Here is a 21148-nt window from a genome sequence, read left to right on the forward strand (position 1 = left end):
TACGACACTTAATTTCACTCTAAATATAGATCTTTTCCACTGAAAGACACTAAAATGACCATTATTCGGTAACAGAGAGTGGGCATTACAAGTGACCCTAGTGCAGAAGGCAGGACAAAGCCTTCATGCAGAGCAGACACATCAGATACAGCACCCCAGTGTCAGGGAAGTGTATTTTATATTCAGCTTTCTAAATAAAATCTTGTATCTGCATGTCCACAAACACTAACTTATATGCAGTTATTTATTAGCACCATGACAGCAGATGCAGATTGCGCCTGTGTAACACAGATGAAGACTCAGTTTTACAGCTTTCTAGCAAGCTTTGAGAGCACCTGTGAACTACAGGAATCTCGAACTATGGAAAAAAACTAAAGAACATTTGTATTAAGAATTTATTTGCAATATACAAAAAGAATACATTCCTTCTATTAAATCAAGGCATAAGTTACTTTTCCATAATTAAACATGAACTACATTTTTATTCCATTCATAGACTAGATAATCTTTTCTTCATGAAAATGGTGTTGATCACAGTATTCCTGAATTCCTGCAAAGACAGGGGAAAAAAGTAATATATTTCAGTTGCACATCAGGAGTTAGTTATTGCTGCATCGCTCTGTCCCCTATTGGTACAAATATCACAAGTTGGGCCATTACCACAGTGAAAATGGCTTTAGGAATTTCCCAGCTGTTTGTAGTTTTAAACTGCACATCACTGCCTCTTTAGGTAGTTTCCGTAAGGTTTTCTGGTGCAATTACAATTAGAAGTGGAGGCAGTAATTAGCCAGCTGTATCACCCCTCAGCAGGCCTGCTCGAGAATCTTAGAAGTCTTCTGTGAGAGCAAGTACACGCATGTCTTTTCTGAAAATTAATGACTGAAACCAAACATTGAAACCAGTTATTAAACGCAACTTTGCTATCGCTTTAAAAGCCTGTAATAACCGATGCCCAGAAGCAGCGATCACAGTATCTGCATCTGTTACTTTCAGAATTGCTGTGCACACCTACTGGTTTTATAATTCGTAACAGAATAACGTGATGCTGTTTAGCACCTTTATGTATTGCAGAAGTGCTCAGAACCAAGAGGATTCATTTGCGCAGGGACTTTCAGACTTACTTTGAATAATATTCCTATAAGATGACGTAGCTGGAGACTCAGGTGCTTCAGACAAGAAAGACTGGCCTTTGTCACAACTTTTTCCTTGAAGAACAGGGAAAAACATGAAAGCAAAGCAGTGGGAAAAGGTAAACTTTTCTTTATTTTACCCTTTATCCTGCTCCCACTTACACCCTTCCAAAGAGCCGCTGGCATCTATTCCTTTTACGGAGTCCTCACGTCAGTAACATAACCAGAACTACAGCTTACAGTTTTACAAAGGAATACTATTAGCAGAAACTGCCAGTCATTACTTTGGAATTACTGACCTGTTCCTTGATGTCATTAAATCAAGTATTAATTGCTAATAGCTACTCAGTGGGCATGAACCAAGCCTTCTCACTAGCCACAAGAGGATTTGGGTGGTGCCAGTAACAGTGAAGTTAGAGCACTAGTTTCAACGCTTAAGGCCTACAAGATATTATTCTTCCTAGTGGTTATGATTTTATTCAGTCTGCACCTCCAGGTGATTACACCAAAGAGAAAAAAACGTTCTTCAAATATGATTAAACAGCTGAGAAGATGCAGAATATAATCTTAAGTTTCAGGCTAAGGAAGTTATCCCAGCACTTTCCTCTTTTCATACCTTGCTATGGCGCAGTTCCAGTAACTTTTGATTCAAAAAAAAGTTCTATCTACAAGTGGATATTTACTTAAGAGACAAAACGTTTAATATTCTAATTTACCAGCATCCAAGTCAGGGTTTGCCAGTAATAACATCAGATCAGTATAGGAAGAAAAACTTATTTTAAATGTAGTGCAATACAGTAACTTTACCTATTTGAGGATCTAGAGGCACTTTACCCAGGAGGGAAACATTTAAGTTTTGGCACATCTTCTCTGCACCTCCAGTAGTCGGGGGAAAGATCTGAGATTCATTCTGGGATAACATAAAATTAAGAGTTAAAATATTGCTATTCAGAAAACAAGGCATTTTTGGAGCAATGTTTTATATACAAACACCACCAATATAAAAAATTCTGTAAGATATAGATTGCCTTACCTTACACTTTGGACATATAAAGCCACTCATATTTTCCACAACGCCTATGACTGGCAGTTTCACTTTACGGCAGAAGTTGATCTCCTTCCGAACATCCTGAAGCGACACTTCCTACAAATAATAGGAAACACACTGCTATTTTGACTGTAATGTTTTGATGCTGAACCCATTAAGTTAGATCCTTAGAGCTACTTTAAATACAGTTCATAATGAATTATTACTGCTGTCTTCACATTTTGAGGAACATAAACCTGTGGTACATGCTCTAGTAACAATTCCGTGCATGGCACTGGAACAGGTACAGCAGTTCTAGCCCACTGAATGTGGTTCTGTTTTGAAATCTGACTTGACTCTAGTAAAGATTCAGCCATATTTATCTTTTATCTCCTATTAACGTCGTATCTTTGGTTCTTTAAATGTAACTTTTTCACATTTTCAGTTTACAGAAAACCCTGGGCACTCTCAATAGACCACGCAAGGGCAAGCACCCTTGTTATCTCTTTTCAAATCCAATGTCAAATAGCTTATTATCCCCTCAGACTTCTCACATATATGCCTGACCTCATTCAGGTTCCCCTGTTCCCTTCTTCCCTCACCACCTATCTGGTATCGCCCTCAACATTTCACTTCCTCTACATTTTATTCTTTCAGCTGTTGTGGAAATAGCAGGTGTCTTTTGCTAGTTTGATCTCCTGCTCCTTTCCAAACCAGGCTTTAAAACCTAAGTTTTAATCCGATGTATTTTAAGTTTCAGCTCCCCAGGGCCTCATTTTTCTTTTAAAAATGCAGCACAAAGTTGCCTACTGGAAACAACAGGCTATTTCACATGGTGGCAAACAGTGTGTCAATCCTGTCACTTAAAAACTAAACTTCTTACTGACTTCTGGACATTAAGCTGTTGGTGAGTAAATTACAAATTCGTAACGATGTGAACTCTAATCTCGAAGAAGGAAGTGAAAGGGAAGCATTTCCCTTCACCAGACAGATCATGACAGCTTTTGATTGTGAACTGCTCAGCCGTTTAGTGACCCGCTCAGATCCCCTGCTCCACCGAGACATCCATCTAGCTCACAAACCAGCCGGCTGCAGGCACAAAGCAAGGAAGTCAACCCCCTTAGATTCTGTACCATCGTTTCTCTGAAGTTAAATAGAGACTCTAAACCAAGGATTGGCTTTAACTGCCATGATGCTTCCATCAATGGAAATCCAGTTCTCATACCTGAGGGGTAGTGATTATAACAGCACCATCTATGTGCATTGCACCAAGATACTGCACAATAGATAAGTGTTCATCTGATGTTCCTGGAGGGGTATCTACAATCAGGTAGTCAATTTCACCCCAGTCCACGTCACGAAGAAATTGCTTGATCAACCCTAAAAGAAAGGATAAGAATGTGGAAAAGAGAAAAAAAATACCTCGCTGTATTTCAAATTTTAGAGTCAACTTCAAATTTTAATAGTCTAGGTATGCAGATCCTTCTAACTTGTCAACCTAAGTACAGAAATATTTATTTTTTCCCCAAGGGTTTAAAAAAACCAAACCAACTCCAACCCACACCAGTACAGCATCTGACCTTCTAAATTCACCAAATGAATATGTTCAACTAAAGAAACGAGTAAACATTCACTAATTTTTTCCTGTAGCTTACTATATTATACTTACATTATTAATTAAACAAGTTCATAACACTAAATCATTCAAATACAGAAGTTGTTGAAAACACTTGACACATACCATTTTTTTTTGGTCCTCTCCAGATGACAGCATCATCAGGACTACTAAGCAAGAACCCCACGGACATAACACCTAAGTTTTCTTCAACATACTAAAAGAGAAGTAGAGAAACTCAGTAAAGCACACAGAACAGTAAAGAAAGAGCACAGAAACCAACTCTAAAACCAGATTTTATAGAAAAAGCAGTTTGGGTGCAGGAGGAAGACATTAAAAAAATAGAGGCAGAGAACCTTATGCTTCTCTTTTATTAAAGACCATTGAAAACTACAGTTTTTGTGCAATGGTCACCAACTACATTCATAGACTGAAAAAAATACAGTTGCAGTACGATTTACAGTGGTTTATGGAATAACTGGAAACAGCATAAGGATAAAAGCAGCTTTCCCTCTCAGCATCAAGCTGTCTTTTTAACAGTGTACACGCTAAAGGTGATCTTTAGACAATCAACACTCCTGCAGAACTCTGCCTGCATTTTCTAAAGATGAGTGAGGTTTTTCTTGGGTGTAAGATACTTTTTGTCTGTCATTGAATAGGTGACACACTGCACAGCTGCACGATAATCAAAAATAATGAGATCAAGTAACTTATATTTATGGCCCATAGTACAGTACAAAGTCAGTAAAAAAAAGATACTTAAAATAATGACACTATTTTAGACATGTAGTCGTATTACGATTAATAAAAGAAATTTAACACTCTGATCTATATAGCCTATAGAATCTGGACATTTACGTCATTAGAAGAAGAACCGATAGAAGTACCGCCTGCTCCACCCTCACTTGTTTTTCACTTTAACAGACAGTGCCCAACCCAAACAAACCCAACAAATTTTCTGAAACAGTTACACCAACTTACCACTGGAGACCATCCAGATCCACTCTGATGAACCTGAAAATTGAAGTGACACATAAAGTTACATTAGAAATAAATACAGACATTACATAAAACATGAATGTAAGTCAAAACTGGGTAAACAGATATCCTGCCTACAAGTACAATACTGCTTTAACGGAGCAGCTGAGTTAAAAACTGCAGAAGGGCCAGATCGCCATTGATCACAGAATCACAGAAACTTCAGAGTTGGAAGGCACCTCTAGAGATCATCTAGTCCAACTCCCCTGCTAAAGCAGGACTGCCTAGAGCACATTACTCAGGACTGCATCCAGGCGGGTCTTGAAAATCTCCAGAGAAGGGGACTCCACAACCTCCCTGGGCAGCCTGTTCCAGTGCTCTGTCACCCTCACTGTAAAGAAGTTTTTCCGTGTATTTGAACGGAACTTCCTATGTTCTAACTTGTGCCCATTGCCCCTTGTCCTGTCACTGGGAACCAATGAAAAGAGTCTGGCACCACCCTCCTTCAACCCACCCTTTAGATACTCATATGCCATAATAAGGTCTCCCCTCAGCCTTCTCTTCTCCAGGCTAAAGAGTCCCAGCTCTTTCAGCCTTTCCTCATAAGGGAGGTGCTCCAGTCCCATAATCATCTTGGTTGCCCTACGCTGGACCCGCTCCAGTAGTTCCCTGTCCCTCTTGAACTGGGGAGCCCAAAACTGGATGCAGCATTCCAGGTGTGGCCTCACCAGTGCAGAGTAGAGGGGAAGAATGACCTCCCTCGACCTACTGGCCACGCTCTTCCCTGTGCAGCCCAGGATGCCATTGGCCTTTTTGGCAACAAGGGCACATTGTTGGCTCATGGATAATTTACTGTCTATCAGGACCCCCAGATCCTTCTCCTCAGAACTACTTCCCAGCAGGTCCACCCCTAACCTATACTGGTGCTTAGCATTCTTCCTCCCCAGGTGGAGGACCTTGCACTTGCTTTTGTTGAACCTCATTAGGTTCTTCTCTGCCCAGCTCTCCAGCCTGTCCAGGTCACGCTGGATGGCAGCACGGCCCTCTGGAGTGTCGGCCACCCCTCCCAGCTTGGTATCATCAGCAAACTTGCTGAGGATACACTCTGTCCCATCATCCAGGTCATTAATGAATATATTGAACAAAATTGGACCGAGTATTGACCGCTGGGGGACACCACTGGTTACAGGCCTCTAACTAGACTCTATGCCACTGATCACAACCCTCTGGGTTCTGTCACACAGCCAGTTCTCGATCCACCTCACCATCACCTCATCTAGCCCATACTTCCTCAGCTTCCTAATGAGGATGTTATGGGAGACAGTGTCAAAAGCCTTGCTAAGGTCAAGGTAGATGACATCTACGGCTCTCCCCTCATCCAGCCAACCCGTTATAACATCATAGAAAGCTATCAGATTGGTCAGGCATGATTTGCCCTTGGTAAATCCATGCTGACCACTTCCAATAACTTCCTGTTCCTCAACATGTTTGGAGACGACATCCAGAATGAGTCGCTCCATTACCTTCCCAGGGACAGAGGTGAGACTAACCGGCCTGTAGTTCCCTGGCTCCTCCTTCTTGCCTTTTTTAAAGATTGGAGTGATGTCAGCCTTCCTCCAGTCCTCAGGCACCTCTCCTGTTCCCCATGACCTTTCAAAGACGATGGAGAGTGGTCTAGCGATAACATCTGCCAGCTCTCTCAGCACTCGCGGGTGCATCCCGTCAGGGCCCATGGATTTATGAATGTCCAGATTGGCCAAGTGGTCTCTGACCCGGTCCTCCCCAACTGAGGGAAAATCTTCCTCTCTCCAGACCTTCCCCCTTGCCTCCAGGGTATGGGATGTGTGAGGGACGGCTTTATCAGTGAAGACCGAAGAAAAGAAGGCATTCAGTAGCTCTGCCTTCTCTGTGTCTTCCACCACTAGGGCACCTGTCTCATTCATCAGTGGGCCTACATTTTCCCTACTCTTCCTTTTTCTATTGATATACTGATAGAAACTCTTCTTATTGTCTTTAACTGCAGTGGCCAAGCTGAGTTCTGATTGAGCTTTGGCCCTTCTAATCTTCCCCCTGCATAGCTTTTTTATATCTTGATAATCCTCATAAGTTGCTAAGCCCCTTTTCCAGAGAATGTAAGCTTTCCTTTTTTTCCTGTGGTCCAGCCAAAGCTCTCTATTTAGCCAGGCTGGTCTTCTTCCCCGTCGGCTCATTTTTCGAGACATGGGGATGGCCTTCTTCTGTGCTTCTAAGAGCACCTGCTTGAAGTATGACCAGCCTTCCTGGGCACCTTTGCTCTTCAACACTGCCTCTCAAGGGACACTCTCGACCATGCTCCTGAACAGGCTAAAGTCTGCCCTTCGGAAATCCAAGGTGGCAGTTCTGCTGGCTCCCCGCCCTGCCAGCAGAATTCAATTCTTCAAGAATTGAAAATTCTACCATTTCATGGCCACTGAGCCCAAGACGACCTCCAACCTTTACATCCCCCACAAGACCTTCTCTGTTAACAAACAGTAGGTCCAGTAGGGTACTTCCTCTAGTTGGTTCCTTCACCAGCTGCGTGAGGAAGTTGTCTTCCACACACTCCAGGAACCTCTGGGACTGTTCCCTCTCTGCTGTGTTATATTTCCAGCAGACGTCTGGGAAGTTGAAATCCCCCACAAGAACAAGGGCAAACGATCGTGAGACCTCTGCCAGCTGCTTATAGAACACTTCATCAGATTCTATGTCCTGATTAGGGGGTCTATAACAAACTCCCATCACGTCGTCTGCCTTGTTGGCCTTCCCCTTAATTCTTATCCATACACACTCAACACTGTTATTCACAGTGTTGAGTTCCAGACATTCAAAATTGTCCCTAACATAGAGGGCCACCCCGCCACCTCTCCTTCCTTGCCTATCGCTTCTGAAAAGTTGGTAGCCATCGATTACTGCACTCCACTTGTCTGTGTCTTCCCACCACGTTTCTGTGATGGCAATCAGGGAATAACAAGTGTGGCACTCTTTTGCAAGAAATTTACCCATGACTTTATATGTTTACTTATAATATTCTAGGGCTGATAAAGAGCATTATGCTAACATTACTTAAGTTTCAAGTAGTCATGAATATGTGGCAGATATGCAGAAAAAGCTGGTTTGCAGAACTGGTCATCCTGAAAGCGGACAACTCTTTTAAAAACTAAATTACGCTGAACTTCTCTATTCCACCATCTTTATTTCCCTACCCATTGCCACGCAGGTTTCCCAATAAGCAGTCCTTTTAGAAGCTTTAAGTCTACATAAACCCCAAAACGTTAATGAAAAATTGAGCGGAAATCCTTTCAACAACGTTTGAACACTTACCTGTTCTCCTTCGAGACCCATCATTTTTGGGATTGATGGCCCACAGATATCTATGTCCAGCAGAGCAACCTGGAAAACAAACCGACCAGCGCACCCCACTGGAAACAGGCCTACACAGGACTGCTTCCAAGGTTTAAATCATGCAACGAAAACACTGTCGTGCACTTAATACCGCACAGAAGTTCAGACCCCTGACGCGAAGGGGAACGCGACCAGCGCAGCCGCTGCCCTGCTCGGTTACCCGCGGCGTGCCGCGGGGCAGGACCCCGGGGGCACATCCCGCCGGTGCCAGCCCCTGCCAGCTCCTCCCGCCCGCGGCTCCGGGACCCTCCGCCTCCCGGCATCAGCCCGCCGCGCCGCCCCGCGCAGCCCACCTGCTTGGTCTCGTCGGCCGCCAGCCCGTGGGCCAGGAGGGCGCTGAAGGTGCTTTTCCCCACGCCGCCCTTCCCGGAGAGCACCAGGATCGTATGCTTCACCGAGCGCAGCCGCTCCCGCAGTTCCGCCGCCTCCGCTGCCGGGCGACATGCCGCCGGTCAGCCCCGCACAGACCGTGCCCCCCGCCCCTCAGCGCGCCTCCCCTCAGGGCCTCCCTCACCCGGATCCGGTGCGGCGGCGCCGGCGGCGCAGAGCCTCTGGTTGGGGCATCCCTGGCAGGCGGCGGCCCTGCCCGCCTCGGCGCTGCTGGTCCCCGGGCAGTCTGCAACGGACAACGACAGACGGACTACCGGCACACCGGCACCCCGTCCGTCCAGCTGGCCCGCCCGGCCCCGCCGCGGCCCTCACCCTCCGGCCGCGACCCGCCCGCCGCCTCCGCCATGGCGCCCTCCGCTGCGCCACCTCCGCCGCGCGAGACGGAGGCGGGGCTTGGAGAGGGCGCCCTGTGCGCACGCGCCGGCGATCTCCGTTGCCGCCGGGGGGCGGTGTTCCCGGCGGCCGGCGGGTGTGCGCCGCCCCTGCAGCGCGGTCGGCCGGGCCTGGGCGAGCAGCCGCCTCGGCAAACAGCTTATGGAACGATAGACTGGTCCGGGTTGTGAGGGACCTTAAAGCCCATCCAGTCCCACCCCTCTGCCCTGGGCAGGGACACCTCCCACCAGACCAGGCTGCTCAAAGCCCCGTCCAGCCGGGCCTTGAACACCTCCAGGGATGGGGCAGCCACAGCTTCTCTGGGCAACCTGGCCCAGGGGCTCACCACCCTCACAGCCAAGAATTTCTTCCTAATATCCAATCTAAATCTACCCTCTTCCAGTTTAAAACTGTTACACCTCATCCTATTGCTACACTCCCTGATCAAGAGTCCCTCCCCAGCTTTCTGTAGCCCCTTCAGGTACTGGAAGGGGCTCTAAGGTCTCCCCGGAGCCTTCTCTTCTCCAGGCTGAACAGCCCCAACTCTCACGTTGCACGTATGCACTGGGGAGATGTGCACGGGTCTGTGGTGACGAGCTAAATGAGACCCATTGTGGACAGTGGCGTGTTTTTAGGGCTACGTTGAAATTTCTCCGCTATAACAGCATTAGAGAGAAGCAACTGACACCAGTGACACCAGCGCCCCAAACCCGCTTCAGTACCAAAGCCTGGGTGCTCATCAGGACGCGGCCCCTCGGAGCTGCCGCACCCGGCTCCGCCGCTAGGAGGAGCCGTACTCACACAGCCGAGCCGGCCCCGCCACAGCACGGTATTGGACAACTCAAAGAAAACACTGCAGATTAACACGCTTTGCTTTTGTGTTTCAGAAGTTTCATACCTAGGAGATCATGTATAATTTCAGTAAAATCACGCCATTACTATATTTCACGCCAATACTATATATAGCATTTCTGAATACATTAATTTCCATACCTTGCTAGTAGACAATTTCTATTAATTTAATGGGTACATTCATTTGGAGGATTACTCTCCCTGAACTTGGCCAATCAAATTCTGGGCAATCAGATAGCCACTGTATTTGGTACGGTTTTTATTTGGTATGTTTTATTTTGGTACCTTATTAATGAAATAAATTAATAATTAATTTTCCAAACCAAAGAAGTGTGCACCCGCTGGTGATGTAACCTTATTACTGGCCACCTTACCCCCACCACTGCTCCCTTTCTGCCTCTCCCACGGCTGCCTGAGCATGGCCTTGGCCTCTCTTCTATTTGTAACACACAGCCCAAGAACTGAATTACCGATTGCAAGCATCGGTGGTTATTCCTTGTACTGCTCATCACCCCCGCACAAACTGACGGTGCCCCTGACTGAAAGCTGCGTGACGAAAAACTGCAGTTGTAGGACTGAATCACCTACAGAGACCGCGAATCCCCAGCAGGGGATACCTTACCAACATTCAGCAAAAAACAATCCTGCCTCAAAACGCTTCCAATCTACACAGAACGAGCACTAAATCACAGGACCGTATTTAGTCTTATGAGGAGGAAAATGCTTTTCCAAGATCTTTGGCAATCCTTTCACCTTCCCTTCAGTTTCCCATTACCTATGTATAAAGCTCTCACAGCACTGTTACGGTTAAAAAAGTGTAGAGTCCAACCGTTGCAGATGCAGCGACAGCCACCTGAATGGCTGTTACACAAGTAAAACGTAGGTGTTCAGAAAAAGGCATTAAACAGTGTGACCACTTTGCTTTGGGAAAGCGCACACATTCACATCCTTTAAAGAAGTTTTCAGTTTCTCTCCTGGAGATGCATTAACAGGTATGAACCTCGAAACAACAGCCCCTCCTGTGGTGGTCACTCCTCCTGAGACAGACTGACTGACTCCTGGGGCAGGGCCCGTGAATTCTAGTTTAAAAACCACCGATGGTAACTCAGGCTTAAGAGAAAGGCAGGTCGGGGCGGTGGTTTTGGAGGAACTGTGAATGAACCAGCACATTTCCTGCTCACAAAGCCCCCTTCTCTTGCTTTGGTTGCTGTAAAAAGGGTCAGGAGCCTCGAGTATTCCCACTTCTAACCGATTAGTCACAAAACTTTATTTTTTTAACATACAAGTCTTTAAGTTACTATTTAAGGCGGCCTCACCTTGGAAACACAATATATAGAAAAGAGTATCTGGTAATATTTGGAAAGGTACCAGCTCATCCTGGTGTTACATACGTCTTTTTGAGAGAAAAATACTTCAAAGTTATCTTCTTATGAACACTCTCTGCTTCAAAAAACACAAGCTTTTCAGAAAGAACACTCTGGGTAAAAAACACACACCAAAAACTTCTGAATAACTGTCCACCTACAAAAAAAACCTAGAAAAAAAATCTTAAAATACATTTAGTTAAGGTACTTGAGGAGTTTGGCCTCCATTTTTTGGCCATTAATAAATAGGGTATCGCCCACTTTCCATTTCAAGTATGTTTACCTCAGGTAAATGCCCATCACCGCTTCATACTTGTACAACTTCTGTACTTCACTGCTCTGTAATTCTCTTCTGTGGGAAACTAATGAAAAAAATGTTATGTGGAAGTGGATCCAAATGTCTAAGCCTATTTGGGGTGGGAGGAACTGGCCAGTAAGATGTATCTGAGAAATTCATACTGTACCTTCCCTATGAAAAATTTGGCTCTGTTGTAGACCACAGCTCAGTACAGCACTTTAGGTCTGTGCTTCCTTTCAAACACATGGATTAGATTCACTGATGTCAGCAGGACTTTCCACATTTTAAACCGAGGTACGTGTTCAAATATTTTTCTTTTGGGGCCAACAGATCATTTCCTGTTCCCGGGGTTCTATCGAACATTCCCCACAAAAAGCACTAAAAGGGAAAAGTAAATCTCTTCCTCAGCACCCCCCTTCCTCTGAGCCAGCAAGGGCTCTTCTTGCAGGGGTATCGGGGCAAAAAATAGGGTTTATTTAGTGCTTGAGCCAGGCCAAACTCAGCGGTGAACTCTGGCAGCACTCTTGCAATCTCTCATGCTCAGGAATAACTTTACCCTCCTGGCAGCTGCTGACAATTAGTTCCATCAGTTATTGCAAGAGCAAAGTTTTTTGTATGCGTGAGCATTTGCAGTATCAATTGTACCCTGCTGAGACACCCCGGTCTGGTGTCTGTCCACCGCGTGTGGCTCCACGGCCTGCAGCTCACCTTCCTACAGTTAGCACTTACACTTGTGTGTATTTTAAACATCAGGAAAAGATAAATTTAACTTACAATGACCATTGATTTAAAATTACCTCTACTTTTTTTAGCTGGGGTGTAATGTCATACTAGCTTTCTGAGACAAGATATGTTGTAATGTAATGCACATATCTACACATGTATTTTATTTCCCCAAGTTGGAAAAAAAAAGGTTACCAAGCTGTTCCATAGGTATATATCCGGAGAAGAAGAAACAATAGCAATTGTCTTGCATTCAACCTAGAAGAAATTTGTGCTGATTTAAGGACTCTTCGGATAGTGAAATACAGTGCCTAATTACAAATAATTATTTATGTTCAAAATTCTTGGCACAGATGGTGGGTCACAATGCAATTGTAGAGCACTGGATTTCAGAAAGAGTTTTTTGCCAGAGAGGCCAGAAGGCCAAAAGGAAAAATTAGAAAAGTAAGTTATCTGGGAAGTTACTCAACATTTTAAAGTGGAGAAAAATCATCACCAGAGAAAGGTTTCTCCCATCTTTTATACTTTTTATGAAAGATGAATACAGTTGAGGGGAAGAGCAAAACCCAAGAGAGTTACACTGGTTTTGTCCATTTGGACCAAACCACCTGCAGAGATCACGAAGACAATCGTCAAGAGATGACTCCCAGAGTCTGCGTTTCGGTTCAGAATGCTTGTCTCCACCGCCCCATTTCCCTGCAGTCACCAACTGACACACGTGAACCACTCTGAAGTAAAACTTGTATTTTGCTTCGCTGCAGGTAAGCTCACTGAAGGCGAACCTACACGTCCATCTAGAGTGAGCCTCTGGAAACCCCTCTGCACTGTAAGCAAACAGTCTCCATCCTGCCTAGACCTCTGGGTCCCACCATGCACAGCGCTGCTCTGCAGGAGAAAGCACTGTTTCTTTCTGGGAAAAACAATGTGCCCTAGGACAGGGGGTAAAAATGGGGCCCCCCCAGGTTTCAACCTGCTGGCAAGATGGAACAGCCCTCGGAGCCCCGTGACACGCACGGGTGTCACAAAGCACGGCACAGCCCCCAGAAGGCTGGCAGAGCCCTGGGGCTGCTCAAGGTGTCTGTGGCCACTGGACAGCCCGAGGGCAGCTGCCGGAGCCCAGGGCAGGATGGAGTTTCTGGGCACCACGCAGGTAGCCAGCTACTGCGGCAGAAGGAAGGGCTGCCTGTTCCCAGATCTAGCTCCCACCAGCACCACCAAGGACACCTATCAGTCCTACTGCCTACCGGGCTACCGCTACCTCAACTCCTGGAGGCCCAGTCAGCTTCACAAAGTGGTTTTGGTCCCTGACAGCTCTGACAAGGAATTTAATTCCACTGGGCGTCCGCCCACTGTTCTGCCTGCATTACGCTCCAGCCTGCATGCCCGCTACAGCACTCGTGACTGGCACCATGCAAACATGGTTCAGTTAAAAGGCTCCGAAGCCTCCAGGTACTGTGCTGGTAGACTGAATGCTGATTCAATGAGACTGATGCAAAATAAGGATCAACTGACTTATCTGATGCAAGAAGACAGTAGAAGAAGCCTAGGAGAGAGGATCACCAACATCGATTTCTGGAGATCTGAGCTCATCTATGAGCTAGAGTGCCTGCTGAAAGAGACCCAAGCCTTGGAAACAGCAAAGCAGCGGCTCCAATGCGCTGCAGATGCACTGCAAGGACCACTGAACGTAGGTTTGACACAGCTAGTCATCTCATGACTGTGTTGTGGAATGGGTAAAGCAAATGGCTTTATCTCTGTTGAATACTAGTAGGACGTTTACTGTTATCATCAAGGCATGTCTTGGTGAAACGTTATCCTCCATAAGAAGGAAACCTGGCCACCATGGGCTTTATGTATAAAAGTCAACAAAGGAACCTATCCACACGCTTCCAGGCCTTCTTTTCCTTCCTTGCTGCTTGAGGCTCCAGGAGGCCAAGTGTCCCTCAGGCACTGGCCGGTCAGCTCAATACATTACAGGAGAGCAGCAGACGGCCCTCTAAGCTGCGATATCCTGATGTTCTTATCTAGTTCTGAATTTTCTGCTGTTGCTTGGGGAAAATAATATTTTCACTGAGGATGGCATATCATTTGTGTTACATTTTGAAGTTCTCCAGAATCTTAAAGGCAAATTAATTGCAACAGAAAAAGCAACAGTAATATAAGAGTCAAGGAATGATGCTAGCAAAAACTCAAAACATGCAAAAACCAGAGTCAAAGTTGCCTCATAAATGTCGTCTGGAGTACTGCTGATGGAAGATATGTCTATCAGAAATGTTTCTAGGCAAATACAAATAGAAAACCAAATTTCAGTATTCAGTAATGACTTTTTTATCTGTTTGTACTGATTCAGAGTGGCAGGCTGAGGATGCTTTCTATTTTCTGCTGAAAGGCATTGTGCCCGCTAATGCTGTTTCATTTATTAGTACGGTTCTAAACAAGTGGATGAGACATTAAGAGCCAAGTTAACCTGCTGGGGCAGGTTAACTGAATTCCCTACTCAATGACTGGAGTTACACAGTCATTCTCTTGTATAGGTATGAAACTTCCAAATTTTGGCATTGGGCAAGGGAGGATGAGGGGAGATGAAATTAAAGGATTTTGCTATGGAAGAGTGTAGAACACCACAGGTGTTTTAATCCACACAATTTACAACAAAGCTTGGGCACGTTGAGAAGTAGGCCCTGCTACACATTAATAAGCAGCTAATCAAACGGCAGCTAATCCTTAAAAGTATGTATTAACCGGTAAGTAGGAATGAGCCGCTAAGACGCATCATCTACCCTCAGTAGATGTCCATTACTTGACATGTCAGCTTGGTGGCCCCGTCAGCAAGGTTCAAGGTTTCACTCCACAATGTGGTACTGAGCCTATTACAAATGTCCCTTGGTTTGCTTACAGACAGCCCTAGAATGCTTGTACCACCGTGAGATGCGGAAGGGTATAGACTTAGTTCATGATGATGTGGAAAAGAACCTCATAAAGGTAAGATCAGACTTATTAGTTCATTTTTCAAACTGTGGGAATAACTAAAATCCAACTAAATGCTTATCAGGGTAAAAGCATTGGAGTATTTTCTTCCTTTGGTTCATTTGGAAGACTGAGGGGGGAAAGGGGAAGAAACCAGGTAAAACTAAATATATTGGGAATGGTTAACGTTCTATTCATCCTTCCTGGAGCAAGAGAAGCCCAGCATCCTTGTAAGGTCTTGTCCAGTTCTATCTTCTCTCATCCTATAAAACATTTCTCAAGATGTTTTTTTTGGGCCATGGTCTATACAATCTCAGAATTTCTTAAGGCTTACAGTATAAAATGCTGGTTTACTGCCTTGGTCTATATATAGTGTTACTGAACAAAGAAAAAGAGATGGATAGTAATGATTGCTAAATCTTTTAAATAAAAAAAATAATCAAGTAACATTTTGCTAACATATTTGAAAGAAGTTATATTGGATGTGTATGAGAACAGAAATACGAGAAAAGAACATTTCGGGACAATGGCATTGCTTCGAGCACTTTTTTGTATTAATAGATTACAGAAGGATGTGCAGACCACTTGGATAACCAAGATGCTTGTTCAGAGCCTATAGCCTGCAACTTGAGTTTTAGAGTTTTAATGAAGAAACAAGGAGCGAATATATATGAGCTGAAGTATTTCAGCACTTAATTTAGCATGAGAATTCAGGGTAGGATGAAATACTGCTAAGTGTTCTCCACGAACAGATGAAAAAAATTATTTTTTCAAAATGAAAAATAAAGACCATTTGCCTGATCTCTCCAAGCACTGCTCTGACTAGATAGTGACAATAAAGGACAACAAAGGCTCATTTTTTAATAACGTTCTAAAGTTGCTGTCCCTCCTACACATACTGGACAAGTACAGAGACAAAGCCTGTCTTTTTAAATTTGGGGTGTCTTAAAGACTTACAAATAATTTAAAAGAGTTTATTCACTGTTTCAAAACTCACAAGTGTACACACTTAGGTAAGAGCCTATGTTGGGCTAAAACAGAGTTTTTACAAAAGAGGTTGGAACACCATAATGTTGTTTGAGGGATGATAATTACTATGTTTGCAGAGTTTGCAGTGTGGTTGGTTTGAGTATTTTTTATTTATTTTAAGCTGAGTGGAACCTGGCTTTGAATTTGAGTAATATTTACAGTTTTGAAGAATATTACAATATACTTCCTTAGGGAGCCTGTTTCTGAAATCAGATATATTTCAACCTACTGCACTATGAGCAAAATATGTGGATTGTTCTAGAAAAATACAGAAGTAGCTAGAGAGAGTAGTTTAATGGCTTCGTTCATGTTTCAAGTTTCTTCATTATACTTAAGCCAAGCAAAATTTGACTTTATATTTATTAGAATAACTTCATCTGATAAAATGCAGTATCATGTTTGATATAATATAAAAAGTAATACAAAACTAAGTCAAAAGATACAACTTTGTAGCACTGAGGAAGAGAGGGACGAAAACACATCCTATGAGGACAGGCTGAGAGAGTTGGGGTTGTTCAGCCTGGAGAAGGTAAGGCTCTGGAGAGACCTTATTATGGCCTTTCAGCACTTCAAGGGGGTCTATAGGAAAGATGGGGACAACCTTTTTAGCAGGGCCTGTTTTAAACTAAAAGAGGGTAGATTTAGACTAGATATAAGGAAGAAATGTTTTTACAGTGAGGGTGGTGAAACACTGGCCCAGGCTGCCCAGAGAAGTTGTGGATGCCCCATCCCTGGAAACATTCAAGGCCTGGTTGGATGGGGCTCTGAGCAACCTGATGTAGTTGAAGATGTCCCTACTTCTTGCAGGGGCTTGGACTAGATGGCCTTTAAAGGTCCTTTCCAAACTATTCTATGATTCTTGACCTACACTGCATTTGAGATATGTGAGAAGGTTGCAACATCCAGATTGCAGAATAAGAAGGGTAAATAACACTGAAACAAATGAAGTTTGATGAAAGCACTGACACTGTATATTTTCCACTGTAGGAGGTTGATGCATTCAAGGACTGTCAAGAAATATTGACAAAACTTGCACAGAAAATCAATCAACAGCTGGGGTAAGACTTTACATTTCATTCCTGTTTTAAAGATAGGAAAGCTGAATTCAGTGTTAGCTAGTATCTAACGACAGACTGAAAATGGCAAAAGCAAAATGAGAGACTTAGTCTGTTAGATGCTCATTGTCCTCCACTTCTAATTTGTACCATTGATAGAATTTGGATGTTAAACTGCAGAACAGCAATACTTACCATTTAAAGATGACTGTGACTCAATTTTTAAAGTCATGTTTATTCTGAAATTTTTCATTAAAATTAGGGACACAAAAATTATGGCTTAGTTGTGCCAGTGTTGCTATGTGGCGCACTGCAGTGATGTTCAAAGGGATTTTTTTTTTTTTAATTACAAAACTAAATTCAAAGGAAATTTATTATTGACAAAAGAAACAGGAATCTAAGCACATCATAAGGTATGCGATGAGTTGTGGAGTGGACTTAAATTATTTTTAAGTATATTTGTATATATTTTTGCTATGGGAGGCTTCGGAATTTATTTCATGTGTTTGAGAGTACACAAATATCCTAGTAAATGCAAATTAAATTTAAGTCTCACCATTTGATTAGGTAAAACTATTCTGAATACAGTGTTTTGTCAACTACACAGAACTGATACAAATTTTAAAAGCCATGTTTACATGCCACGACACGATTCGCAGAAGAAAAAGTCCAAGTATTCACACACAAGGAAGATAAAATTGTACAGCTCTTGATTATTATGCTATAGGAGAAAAAGTCATCAGTAGATTTTATAAATGATTGCTCTTATTAATGGCAGTCAGGACTCACGAGTCAGGTTAGATGTAGTTCTGCAGTTCATTCTGCTACTGTAACGTATCGGGTATACGATCAGATAAAAGCTAAGTTCTTATTTGGTGGCATGAACTCTGTCTAGCCCTTTAGGCTGGTATTTCTGGTTACCTTTGATTCAGTTCTGTCACCACATCAGGCAGACCAATAGTCATGTCAGTTGACAGAAACTGCAATATTTGCAAAAAAGTGTCAATACGTCGGCTGTCTTCCTGATGCTCTGGAAAGCAAGACTTTGGTTCTTTTTTCATCCATATTAGTCCAATTCTAGTCCAAAGTCTGCCAGGCCTTCCCCCTTTTGGAAGAGCCAATGGAGATTAAGTTACTCCAAAAATTCCCTGTGGGTAAGAAAGCAGAGATGGAGCAACATGTTTCTCTCCTCGTGATCAAGATGAGCAGAAATATTTAAATAGGTTTTCCAGTGATGTACAATTTGAATTACACCAAGTGAATGTGCCCCCCAAATTAGGAGAGATGGGAAACCACAGCTCTGGTCTGCCCTTTTCTTTCTCACTTACAGCTTTGCTGACATGAAGATTATCACTGAAAACCTCCCCTCCATTTCCTCTGGGGCTTTCCTTTGTGCCACATAACAACTATCTGTTGTTTTTCACCCTCGTGGCTGTCTCTCGTCAAAATGACAAACATTATTCAATGCAGTGAGTTAAATTCAGTGCTTTGAGGAACACTCACTAGAGGCTGAAAGGGATGAATGGTACAGCAGCTCCCTCTAGATAATTACAGCACCGAGCATTTTCAAGCCACTGTAAATGCCAACAAACTATGAAGTGAAGCATTGTAGGAAGATAATGAAAGCAATTAGCTATTTAGCATAACAGCATTAAAGGTGGTTCAGATTAACGTAATTCTTTCCCCTTCACAGCATCAATAGAGATGCCCAGCATGCCCTGGAACAGGATCTTTCTGACAAAAATACAGCCTGTTTTATTGATGAGAAGTGCTTTAACCTGAATAACACATCGAACAGCATCAACTTTTACCATGGAGTGGAGAAAACAGATGGGACGTGAGTATGAGTGACTACTGTAGCCTTCTCTTTCCATGCTCCCTGCTCTAAGAGCAAGCCTGATTACTGCACAAGCCCTGTCCTTATCTTTGAGAAGTGATATAGAAAGAAGTGGCCTCTCTCTCTGTATGGCCCTGTCCTTCCTTGGTGTGAAACGCTCCATCATCCTCAATTATTCCCTGCCTCCTAACAGCTGCCCTTGTTGGAGGCCGGGCAGAAGCTGGCAATCTGCAGCACCCACAGCCCTGGTGTGCAGTGAGCTGTGTTCCTCAGCGAGGACGGCTGGTTGAGCCGCGGTGCAGCTGACTCCTTGCCCTCAGCCTCCTTCGTGCACATCTCTCCCTCTGGTTTTCACTTACACTGTTCTGTGGCCTTCAGGTTTCAAAACCACTTCCAAACAAATAAAAATTCAGCTAAGGTGTGCAGTTAAGTGCAATGTGGTAAACAGCATGCAAGTGTACACCAAAGACTATTTATATTTTCTGCAAAAATAGCTTGGGTTATCTGGAAATCGGGCCATCAAGCTATACAGAGATACATATTAAACAGGATGATCAAAAAGATTTGGCACAGCTTTAGCATTACAGACAACTAAAATTACTGAACTAAAATGTCCCAATTGTATACAGTTTCAAAGCTGTTTATTAGGAGTGGCCTCATCAAGACCTGCATCCAATCCAAAAGCAACAGCAGAAGAAGAGCAGCTTGCAATAGAGGGCAGTGTTTTTGTGCTAATGACTTGTTAGTTCCCTTATCACTCTCTAACATAGCGATATTCGAATGGTGAATGTAGTCCGCAATCTCAAATGATAACGACTATCTTGTTGGAAGGAGAAAAAAAAAATCAGTATACTTTGTTTACTTATGTTCTGCTTTTCATTAAAAGATCACCTCATTCACTACTGAAACGAGGGCACATTCGAAGGAAACTTGGCAGCTATTCTGCTGACTGTAGTAACACTACCTACTTTTAGGATTAGCAATAAATAAAATTATTCTAGGCAGCTCTGGTGAAAAGCAAATTCGTGGGGATAAGTTTTACAGCCCTTTTCCTTTCTCACCAACCATTATCCAAAGAAATGCCATTTTTCATTAACATTTTCCTGAAACCATTTGGCAGACTGAGACATACCTGCAGCACTCAGGAAAAGAGCAGGTGTTTTCTGTGCACCAGAGCCAGCCGGATGAGTTACAGTCTGAAAAAGCAATGTAAAAGAACAGATTAAGTACTAAGTATTTCAGATAGTCAAGATGGAAACCTACTTGGAAATTTATTTTTCTGATGAGAATATGAATATAATGATCACACCACAGATGGAAAAAAACCCCAAACCCAATACTCGGCAGAAAGTACACTGAGATGGTCTGGAACAGTAGCTGTAAGCAATGTCAGCTCAGGGGTAGCATACCGATTTATGTGCTTTACTACGGTATCATGTTGCTTACCTGAAGCTGCCTAAATAGATGTGTGGCACTAAGGAATTCTAAATTGTTTAGGAAGACCAGTACTTCTGTTTGGGGAGAGAGGAACACCCTATGAAAAACTGAGAAAAGGGCCCCTGAGAAAACAAGCACCAACAAATTTTTTTTTTTTCGCATCCCTTAATATTTATTCTCAGTGTTCAATTAAAATCTAAAGTTAATGTAAAGCTCAATAAATAGTGACCTTTCCCTGCAGAGTTTAATACAGGCATAATTCTTAGAAAGAAGTTTTGTGTGGAGAATGAAGTCTAAACACAGGCAGAAGTTTGTCTCAGTGTTTCAGTTTGGCAAGTAAAATATCCGTACCTTTTCATAAAATACGCTAAATGTTTCTGGGTGAAGGGAGAGGTGATCTATTAGGCTAAGCAATGCATTAATGAAGGTGGTGACTTTAACTCCAAAGAGAGTAGCTTATGCTGCATCAGTTTTCAAGCTGGGGGCTCTTTAAATTCTCAGTTTGGAAAGACTTGAGTGTGGGATTTATATACATAATTACGTTAATTATGATAATGAAGGCCATCTGTGAAGCTTGGACACAAACCCAAGCATCCCAAAGTTTGTTTCCATGCAGGACGTTGCAGCAGGAACATTCATGGGTGGCATTTTTTA

General features: G+C 43.4%; 2 protein-coding genes across 3 annotated transcripts in view; one reads left to right on the top strand and one right to left on the bottom strand.

Annotated features, from left to right (window-relative positions):
• Nucleotides 1-377: 377 nt before the first annotated feature.
• NUBP1 (NUBP iron-sulfur cluster assembly factor 1, cytosolic) overlaps nucleotides 378-21148 on the bottom strand; it is a 93567-nt gene continuing 72796 nt past the window's right edge. Inside the window, exons 3-13 of one of the 2 annotated variants that reach the window (XM_054212349.1) lie at nucleotides 20190-20253; nucleotides 8685-8786; nucleotides 8464-8600; nucleotides 8090-8158; nucleotides 4754-4786; nucleotides 3899-3989; nucleotides 3383-3537; nucleotides 2164-2274; nucleotides 1938-2040; nucleotides 1122-1205; nucleotides 378-550 (exon numbers count right to left, since the gene is read on the bottom strand). In XM_054212349.1, coding sequence (XP_054068324.1) covers nucleotides 498-550; nucleotides 1122-1205; nucleotides 1938-2040; nucleotides 2164-2274; nucleotides 3383-3537; nucleotides 3899-3989; nucleotides 4754-4786; nucleotides 8090-8158; nucleotides 8464-8600; nucleotides 8685-8786; nucleotides 20190-20253 — 1002 coding nt within the window. In that variant the 3' untranslated portion in view covers nucleotides 378-497. Of the gene's footprint in view, nucleotides 551-1121; nucleotides 1206-1937; nucleotides 2041-2163; nucleotides 2275-3382; nucleotides 3538-3898; nucleotides 3990-4753; nucleotides 4787-8089; nucleotides 8159-8463; nucleotides 8601-8684; nucleotides 8787-8872; nucleotides 8941-20189; nucleotides 20254-21148 lie in introns of those variants that run through there. The other variant, XM_054212350.1, reaches the window with a different exon arrangement.
• Nucleotides 13296-21148, top strand: part of TEKT5 (tektin 5) — a 28360-nt gene continuing 20507 nt past the window's right edge. Inside the window, exons 1-4 of the mRNA XM_054212348.1 lie at nucleotides 13296-13860; nucleotides 15072-15151; nucleotides 17153-17223; nucleotides 18914-19057. Of these exons, the coding sequence (XP_054068323.1) occupies nucleotides 13296-13860; nucleotides 15072-15151; nucleotides 17153-17223; nucleotides 18914-19057 (860 nt within the window). The remainder of the gene's footprint in view (nucleotides 13861-15071; nucleotides 15152-17152; nucleotides 17224-18913; nucleotides 19058-21148) is intronic.

Source organism: Rissa tridactyla, chromosome 8 (assembly GCF_028500815.1).
Source record: "Rissa tridactyla isolate bRisTri1 chromosome 8, bRisTri1.patW.cur.20221130, whole genome shotgun sequence".
In the NCBI taxonomy this organism is placed as follows: domain Eukaryota; kingdom Metazoa; phylum Chordata; class Aves; order Charadriiformes; family Laridae; genus Rissa; species Rissa tridactyla.